This window comes from Manis javanica, chromosome 2 (genome assembly GCF_040802235.1).
Source record: "Manis javanica isolate MJ-LG chromosome 2, MJ_LKY, whole genome shotgun sequence".
NCBI lineage: Eukaryota > Metazoa > Chordata > Mammalia > Pholidota > Manidae > Manis > Manis javanica.
This window is the reverse complement of record NC_133157.1, coordinates 52567847-52577934: the sequence shown is the minus strand read 5'-3', so window position 1 is coordinate 52577934 and position 10088 is coordinate 52567847. Positions and strand designations below refer to the sequence as shown.

The 10088-nt window shown below is 42.5% G+C and overlaps 1 protein-coding gene across 1 annotated transcript; it reads right to left on the bottom strand.

Moving 5' to 3' along the window:
- Positions 1–1075: 1075 nt before the first annotated feature.
- Positions 1076–3965, bottom strand: CER1 (cerberus 1, DAN family BMP antagonist). Its single transcript, XM_017655884.3, has 2 exons — positions 3435–3965; positions 1076–1724 (listed from the first exon to the last, which is right to left on the bottom strand). Exons 1-2 carry the CDS (start codon positions 3933–3935, stop codon positions 1410–1412), a joined length of 816 nt encoding a protein of 271 aa, XP_017511373.1. The 5' UTR covers positions 3936–3965; the 3' UTR covers positions 1076–1409.
- Between the last annotated feature and the right edge of the window lie 6123 nt (positions 3966–10088).

Here is a 10088-nt window from a genome sequence, read left to right as displayed (position 1 = left end):
AGAAGAAGCCATTATTCTGGGAAATACTTTTTTATGCACCCTGAAAATAAAGGGATCTAAATAATTTTTAAGATGAATACTTTGAAGAATGATTATAGAAAAATAAATATGGCTAGGGAAAGCCAGGTCTGAAAAATGTACACATACAAGTAAATGGAGAAATGTAATCACTGAAGACAGTGATTGAAGGACATTAACAGAAACCTGCTTGAAGTGTCAGAAGAAACACTTGAGCCATTGTCATTAGCCTCTGAAGCCAGTTCAAAAATGCCCTACCTAGGTAATCTCCAGATAGTGCCTTAGGGCCTTTAAATTATGAGACAGGAAAAACAGATAAGGACAAATTATAAGACAACTGACTGCCACAACATTTCCCAGAACGCTTCATTACCTAAAATTTAATACATTAAAATATTCACAATATTCTCAGAACTTGCAATTGTGGCATTTGCAGAACAAAGTTTGTCACACAAAATTTTTATGCAGTAGCAAAACAACAGTCACACATGCACAGAACTCTTCCTACTTAATCCAAAACACACACAGATGAAGGATTTCACCTGTCAGTTGTGTCCATTTTAACTCATTTGAAGTTTATTTAATTTGACATCTACTGGAATTCTTTAATTACTTTCATCAGCATCTCTGGATCGACCTCTAAACCTGGTGCTGGTCATATCTTTTTCCTTCCCCGTAATATAGGTACTTGCTTGGTTACCAATGATTGCTCCTCATCCCTCTGTAAACCACTCAGAGTAACATCACTGTGTCTTCTTCAGAGCCAAAGGCCTGATATTAAGAACTTTATATGGGAAGTATCGCAAACAATGGAAGTTACTCCTTATGTCTATGGACCTACTTAATCATCTAATAGAAGTCAACTGAAACATTTCATGCGATGCAAAGGCAATTACAAGTAAGAAGAATCCCTTCTACAAATAATATGTATGTATATATATATATATATATATACACACACATAGTATGGATTATCTATATATAACAAGCTATTAAAAAACCCATTTATGCTCTAGTTTGTTTCTTTTCTTTCTTCAGATGGCGCACTTCCCCCAAATCTTGGAGACAACAGATCATGGGACATCCCTAGTGGAAAGTACTCTAGTGACCATGTAGTTCAAGTCCCTCATTTACAGATGAAAAATTTGAGGTGAAGAAACTTCTGCAACTTGTTATCATCCTATGGTCGGTTAGTGGCAGAGCCAAGATTATATACCAAATGGGCACTCATAACTAGATGAACACTGTTTCCTCTAAATTGTTCTATTGTACTACTATTCAAACCATCTTTCCCTTAAAATGTTATCTACCCATTAAACATTTCCCAACAGAAGAGTCAGTAACTTTGCTATTGTGGTTTTGCTTCACAAAGATAACAGGGGGACAGCTGATTAAGTTGCAAATACTGGGATAAAGGGATCCTGTGCATGAAATTCTGCCTGGGAGCCTGCCTGTAGGAGGTGTCCATGTTCATGCTCCGTCTTCACCTTGCACTGACATTCCTCCACCAGCATCACCACCTTGGCCACAGGGGCCAGGCCAGTGCAGTTCAGCTGCAAACGCATCGTAGTGAACTTGGCAGGTGAGCAGTGGGAGCAGAAGGTATGGGGCTGCTGCACAGCTCCAGGAAAACGAACAGACCCACACTTGCCAAAGCAAAGGTTGTTCTGTACAACTACTTCCTCACAGTCTTCATGGGTGACAGTCTAAAAGACAAACACATCTTCATTGAATTATCTTGGGTAATTTTGATTAACACACATGATGCAGAAGGTACATAGACTGTCAGTCTTATGATACTTTAGACTAACATTTCAAAAATCACTGATTTTAGATATTTCCCAATATCCAGGTAATGGTATCTTTAAGGGCACAGAATCACCTCAACTAAATTTCTTTTATGGAGTTATTAATAAATTAGACTTTCAGATATCCCCAATATAAAAACAGTTTACTCTACTTTTTAAATACCAAACTTTAAGAAATTTTGTCTAACTGAATGCTACCAGTTGAATGCTACAACTCCTGATGGCTAGCTTCTTAGATAAGTAAGCTGCCGTACCTTTCTACACGTCACTGTGCATTGTGCATAACAGATTCTCCATACGTGTTTGTTCAGTTTTGCGCAGAACAGATCAGAACATCATGAGTTTAATTCTATCCTATTTTGCAGGACCTATAGTACATTCAACTCTTTGAACTTGCATGGAGCAAAACTGCAACACATGCCTGCAAATCATAAAGCACTACATCCCCTTTGCCTCTCCAATAACCCCACACACCTAGCTTTATGTGCCTTTTGAAATACATGAGTTAAACACCTTAATTTTAATGCAATTAGTAATAGAATTCAAAATAAGAGTTTCAAAGGAAATTTGACTGCACAAGTCTTAGAAGCAATTTTCTAATTGCCCATGGCCAACAAAGCAGTCATTATTATTTGATAGTTGATGTGTCATTGCTGCATCTTCTTGCCTTCCCAGGCAGATACTTAACTGCCTTGCACAGTCAATTACCTTATAACATTGCCTGCTTAATTGGGTAGCAATCCTGGACTGTAAAATTTACCCTGCATTGCTTTTGGTTCAGTATCCTCATGTTTAAGAACCCGATACAATTTCTTAATTGTAATTTAACATTGTAGCATGGGGGTTGCCAGGACTGACTGGAGGAAGGTGATAGTAGGAGGCCCCGTGCTCTTAAAAGGTGTGGAATCCATCAGGACAACCACAAACTAGCCAACACAATGAATCAGTACATAGGTGTTTCTAAGGGGTGGAAATCAAGATTATTTTATGAAAGCTTATAAGAAAATAAGTTAAATTCCTTTTTGCTACATAATATTAGAAATGATAAGGCAACTTCAGCCTGACAATCTTATTTTATGAACCTGTGAGGTAGTTAGGTCTGAAATACAGGGTCTGAGACCATCATGCATGTGTGGGAATGTTTGGGGAGGAGGCCAGCGTATCCCCCCTTACCTGCAGTTGGAGTCAAACTGCTCACCCCCATCCTAACAGAGTGTAGAGCCAGAGCCAGAGAGAAGTTCTGATGAATGCTCTAAATTCCCAGTTTCCTAATGAGAGTACAGTCTTACTATTTCTCTGGGTAGACTATCCCTGATATAAAAATAAATAAAACCCCATAAAACAAAGCTCCATTAATGTAACTGATTACAAATATTGGCAGTACCTTCATAGCATTTTTGCAGCATTTCCAGAGCACCAAAAAACAACAGGAAGGCTAGAAGGAAATTTAGGGAGTGTGACCACCTTTGCCAAATCCTGCGGCAGAAGTCCGAAGACCAAATCTAGGAGTTAGGCGAGACTCAGGCTTCTGGCAGCCTCTTGCCCTGCTCTCCACCTGTCCCAGCTGCCCACACCCTTCTTGACCCCCTCTGCCCCCAGAACAAATACCTGGCCAAAGGGCACCGTCCTACAGGTCTCCTGATGCACCTCATGGCTTTTGATAGGCAAGATGACCCCCTGAGAAGCTGGACTCATTTTGAACATGAAGTGGTGCCAGAATTTCTTGGCTTCTTCCCGAAGAGGAGATTTCTCCATTTGTGTCCCATCCTTGGGCTGAGGGAGGGCCTGGGTCCCGGGTGGGAAGTGCTCACTGACCACGTCCCGGGGCGGGTGCAGGTCTCCTTCAGGCCTCCTCCAGAGCCTGCCAAACCTGGACAGCATCTTCTGCCTCTGTCTCTGGCCTTCCCCTGGCCGGCCACCTATCAGGTGTGGCACTGCAACAAACAGATCAGGCTTCTCAGCCTCCTCCTGGTTGCCTGTGGCGAGCCCTCTGCGATTCCTTTCCAGCGGCACGAGAGGAGCGGCACTCTGACTGGAGCGGCCTTCCGGGTGCCACGTAGCTTTCCCCAGAGGCAGGAGCACCAGCAGCTGGAGGATCAGGAGATGCATGCTGGCAGGGCCCTGGCTTTGTGCAGGTGCACAGGCGGTGAGGCCCAAAGGACAGCTCACGCTCCACGAGACTGTGGGCAAGGAGAGCCTATATACAGACCTGCCTGTGGGCTGGGAAGGCAGGTGGTCAGTGGCCAGGCAGAGTAAACACATTTACTGTTTGCTTCAATTACGGAGTGCTAATGGTGTCCTGCCTTCCCTTTGGTTTTGTGTATCTTACAAGGCCCCAGTGAAAGCCTTGAGCCCAGGGGGTAATTAGCTGACAGTGTATCCGCTGAGATTTGAGAGCCCTATTAGGGAAAACAACACATTCTTTGCCCGGATTTCCCATCACTGTTACTAGAAGCAGGACCAGAGTCAGTTTATCAGATAAAAATTACAGGCATCCATTTAGCAAAAGCCCAGGCCTTTAGGCTCTACACACACACACACACACACACACACACACACACACGGCCAAAAAAGCATATCAAAATCAGAAGGAAGGAAAAGGAAGAAATAGGAGAATGTTAACTTTGTTTCACAGAGGACTCTCCCTCTTACTTCAATGTAGTTGGGGTTGTTGATTTTTATATGGTAGCAGAGTAAGGAGAATACACTCTCCTCCCCCTCACGTGGAAACTCACAGTTCTCAAGTTAATCCCCTCACCCTGAGAATCAAATAATCAGTGCTAAATTTCACAACTGGTCAGTCATCAGATAAACTCTCTCAATTGTTCACAAATTTCTCAACGGGATCCTAATAGACAGACAGCTCTTCAGTCTTTAGTGAAGGGAAATGCCTACCTCCAATCACCCTATTGATTTTTTTTTTTCTTGCTCTAAACAAAGAGCCAGACTTAAAAAAGTGGATTGTAAGAACCAGACTTGATAGCTCTGGACACGAAATTGGCTGGCCAATTCTTTCTCTTACAGAATACACACCATCTTCCTTATTCTACAGCAATGTATGTACAGCTTAAATAAAGATGGAGAGAAATAAGAGGCTTCAGAGATGAAGGAAAATTTCTTAGAGGACTGTCATTCCAAAATATTATAAATCAGGCAAGGGCATGAGAAATAAACATAGCTGCAAAACTGAAACCCTATAATTGAGTCCAAGTGACCCTCTATACCATTTGAACAGTATTTCCAATGGGAATCAATCCAATACTTGCTTATAGTTTCCTCTTATAATTTCATCACTATAGGCCTTGCTTTCAGTAACACGCATAATCCTGGAACATTTCCCCCTGTTTTCAGTACTGATAAAACTTCTTTCCAAGAGGTGATCCATTGGAATCACTTTTTAAGATACCTGTATTCTTTTTAATAGCCTTACCTGATTTCTGTGGGATAAAGCCTCAAGTCCCTTTCCCTACAATAATGAACTATTTTTAAATGAACCATCAATTTTTCAGGATTCCATCAGAAGAGAGATATTTTCTTGTACCAAATATCCACAGAACCTGGCTAATATTAAGTAAGGTACAGTTGATCCACAATAAATAAGCATTGGTATTTGCCATTTTTAAAAAAATCTTTCAGTGGCCTGCTATTTGAATTTCTTAATTCTATTCAGCTCTTCAATGCAATAAGTTTTCCGCAGTGGGCCGCTCTGCCCCCAATTATAAATATTATATGGAAGGAAGCTATGACATGTTTCCTGATTCCTTTTAAACTTGACTTTGTAGTGCCTGAAGCTCCCTTGCCATCAATCACAATACCTCGCATTTCCCCAAACCAGAGAGTCCACTCCGGTTCTCAGGTTGCTCAGCTCTGAACAGAAGATGCAATTCCAATAATTTTTGTTGAATTAAAGTTTGTGGAAGCCTCACTCTGTGGACCACGCTTCATGCTAGACACCAGAAAATGATAGAAATAATAAAAAACTGGGTTGCTGCCCTCAAGCAGGTTGTACAGTCTGGTGGTATCATACATTTTATAATTTCCCCATATTAGCTGTAGGGATGTCAGTTTCCATTTTTAACCTTTAGTCCTGAACTCCCCTTCTTTTGATCCAAATTTTTGTGCTACGAATGTCATTTAAAAATTACCCATGGAGAACTTGTTTTTGCTGTTTATTTACTCCTTTTGAGAAAATGTGCAAAGATCTTGAGGGCTAAATCTAGCAAAGTGAATTCTTCAGTGATGAGGACTGTGGTACATAAGTCTGTCTTCAATCCTGGTCTTGAACAGCTAAGGGCAGATGACATTCACCTGTCATCCCTGTGTCCTTTCATCAATTCTAAAGCTATGTAAGTGATGCACTACAGTTTACTCTTAAGAGCATAAACATTCTGTAGCTTTTAGCAGAAAATGCTGCCTCTGTGGGTGTTCAGTGATACAGGCATCTAGTTACCTCCCAGTTTGGATGAAGCCAAATAGAGGCCTGGAGGAGGCCGCCAGACACAGTAGGAAGCTGTTGCATGGGGAGAACACCACAGAGCTGTTGCGTGGAGAGAGCACCACAGATTGAGCACCAAATACCATGGTAAAACCAGGTCTGAGCTTACCTGAGCCCAAGCCTGCTGAGTCCACTTCCCAGGACAACCTCAGGCCTGCATGAGAGCTGGAGGGGCCCATTTCATAAGTCACTCCTTCCAGTTTACAACACATACTCAGCATGATCTGAAGTCTCCCATGACAGCTCAACCTGGTTTCCCAGCACTAGGATGTCTTCAGGACCCAGGGGAGCTCCTGAGTTTGTGTGGGAGGATGCTAACATGTTTTTTGTTCCTCTTGCTGACTTTCAGAGGGGAGCCAAAAAGTGGTTTAGTGCTCCCTGAGGGGAAAGAGAGGGGCTAAGTTCTTTCCTGAAAACCCCAGAACTACCCTTCTCAACAAAAGTTGAGAAGCAAAGGCTCGGGGAGGAGGTAGGCACAGAGTTAAACTGAGAGACATAAAAGGGAATAGGGGCCGGCAGACCTGTGGAAGAAATCTGCTTAGGGTGAATGCCATTGCCTCTCACTACCTCTCTTTCCAAAATAGAGAACAGCAACACTGTCACAGCAGTTTAGATTACTTATAAAGAATCCTAAGTAGAGTTGAATCTTTCTCTTCTTTTCCAAAAGACAAGAAATAAAGCCGACCAAATAGGGTAAGTGATTTCTCCTTAAACCCTTTATCATGATTTAGTTTAGTAAAGTACTCAAAACATGGAATCCCCACTCCCCCCGCACTCCCTCCCTTGCCACTTTCTATGGGAAGAACACATTCCCTAAAGGTGCTCCTCTTACTGGATGCACTCATACATCCAGCCATACCACACACACACACACACACACACACATACATGCATGTTTTTTTACAACATATATTTGAGTGCCAGTTCTGAGCTAGGCCCTGGGGATAAAACGGTGAAGGTGTCCTTGTCCAGGCCTAGAGGAGTTTGCAATCTACAGAGAGAGTCCGCTTTACTCAAAGTTACACACTGAAGGCTAGGCAGGTACCATTCTTGTACTAACCAGGATCTCCAAGCAGATTCAAATCCCCAAAGCACAGTGGGTGTCACATTGCATTTCTGCTAGTTTTATTCAAGAAATGTTTGTTGAGTCGAAGAAGTTCAGTGGATATTGTGCAATAATTTTATTTTTGATCAGGTAAATAGACACAATAAGAAAATACAAAAAATATGAAAAAACATACAGTGAACAGTAAATCTTCTGACTTTCCAAGCTTCCTGTCTACCATGGAGGCAATCACTGTAATCAACTTGTTTATATTCACTCTTTTAAAATTGTCACCTACTATGGGTTGATGTCCCCCCCAACCCCATTTATAATGTTGAAGTCTTAACCCCCAGTACCTCAGAATATGACTTTACTTGGAGATAGGGCTTTTAAAGAGGTAATTAAGTAAAATAAAGCCATTAGGGTGGACTCTAATCCAATAAGACCTGTGTCCTCATTAGAAAGTAACTGGGGCAAAGACACATACAAAGGAAAGGCCATGTGAAGACGGAAGAGAAGACGGTGGTCCGCGAGCCCAGGAGAGAGCTTGCAGGACACACTTACCAACACCTTGATTTTAGACTCCAGCTTCCAGAACTATGAGAAAATAAATTTCTGTTTTTTAAGCTTCCCATGTCTGCAAAACCTCGTGATGGCTGCTCTGGAAAACTAATACATCATCACAGGAAAACAAAATATGTAGCCAAGAGAAAAGGACAAAGACCCAATGGTATAGCACACCACAAAAATTCCCCATTTCTACTTGTAGGCACTGATCCCTGCTGACATTGGAAGGTCAAATGATTCTGTTCACAGTTTCAGTTTCTTACTGCTCTCTGTCCAAAACACTCCCACACCATGGAGAAGCACTTTATGTTTTGCAACTGGGGATGTACGTCTATTACTGCACACAATGGACAATACTTACATTTGACTAATCAGCTACTTACCAAGACTGCAGATAGGGCTCCTGGAAATCTGAGAAGCAGGCCACAGCAGGTGAGGCACCTTCCCTATCTTCCCCCCACCCATCCATCCCCCACTGCCCACAGCCTCCACTCATTGCCAGTCCAGGATGCCTCCACTGATGCCAAAGCTCTGTCCTGTGCCTTCTTCCCCATCCTTAACATTTACCCTGCTCATTTTTCATTCTGCAGAAAGCTGCTCTCAGACAAAGTAATGTAAGTGGAAGTATCTGCACTTGAAGCCAGAAAAATTTTATCTGATTCCTGGGCCTGCCTTACAGCTTGTAAGCTACATGATCTCAGGTACTTACTTTCAGGTCCCTAAACCCTGCCAGAGACAATACCTGCCTGCCCTGCCTTCCCCATCTGTCACTCTGGGTGGCTTCAGGGTCCACATGGATGGGTCCAACCAGTGACACACCTCAGTATTACACCATGTCCCATTCACTAGCCTGGCTGACATGTGATGACCCTCCTCTAACTGGCCTCCCCACCCCCACTACATTCTGACCCCAGTGCTTCCTAGGAATTGCTCCATCTCTAAACTGTGTTTCACGTCCCACTCTCTGATGACAAGATTCTGTTGTTTCATTTCTCTCCCACGGTCGTTTCCATGTATCCTGACTTATCCGTATAACAATACCACCACAGTTGTAGATAAATTATTTCTGTGAACATTTGTTTAACATCTGTTTCCACTTCAGATTTTAAAGTCCATGAAAGTAGAGGGTATGTCTTTCTTACGCACCATCTTAGGCCCTCAAACAGTTCCTTCCACATAGTGGCTGCTCAAAACCATTGGTTTAAAAATGAGTGAATGCAGATCTGCATGTTCTCCGGGCTTCCCTGCCTTCCCTCTCTAGCTTGGATTCATGGCGCACCCCATCCAGATTCCGCAGTATTCCCAACTCCCTCGCCTCTTTTCCTTCTCTTACTCCCACGGAGGACAATTCCAGCTCCAGAAACACGTAGCAGTCTACTTTCCCCGGACCGTATCTGCGCTGTGGAGTGCTGACAGCAATGATAAAATGGCAAACATGGATTCTGCATAAATTAACTATCTCCCATCTTAACCTTCCACTCTGCCCAGCAATCTTTCTTATCACATTAGTCAGCTCTCTTCATTTTCCATATACATTATTCAAAATTATCTTCTCTAATTATCTCAGACCTTTGGCTGCTCTACGTCTTTCATCACTGCAAATGACACCACCCCTTCTTCCGCAGAGAAAGGTAGATGCCATCAGCTAGGAGACTCTCTTCCCGTTTGACCATTCACCCATACCAATTCATTTCTCCTTTCTGCTCTACTCCCAGAATTTCGTCCATTCAACCTACTTTACCAGAAAGTTTCCCCCACTGTCATCAAACTCCCTACCCTCCACTGCTGCCTTCCGTCAGCATTATAAAATGTTTGCTTGCTTTGAATCTTTGAAAAAAGTCTCTTTGTTTTTTATAAAAGTTTTAAGGCTCTGCACTTCCGTGTATCCTCTATCTTCACAGGGAAATTGTGGAAAGAATTGTCCACGCCCAACCTCCACTTTTAAAAGTTTCAAAGTTGATACTTGTACTATCAACCCAATGACATCCAGCTTTGTGCCCCAGCACTCCCTTTAAATCCTTTTTCTGAGGATCATCATGCCTTTTTGTCACTACTGGAACTCTCCAACATTAACTCACTTCTCACAAATTTTGTCCAAAAAAGAGAAAGAAAGGGAGGTTGGAGTGGGCAAATGAGCCATGAGAATCCTGCAGTT

Excerpts from the sequence above, each read along its gene's own strand:
- CER1 (XM_017655884.3), bottom strand. The coding sequence starts at position 3,935 with ATGCATCTCCTGATCCTCCAGCTGCTGGTGCTCCTGCCTCTGGGGAAA. Across the intron at positions 1,725-3,434 it reads GGACGGTGCCCTTTGGCCAG|ACTGTCACCCATGAAGACTG; the intron begins GTATTTGTTCTG and ends TTTGTCTTTTAG.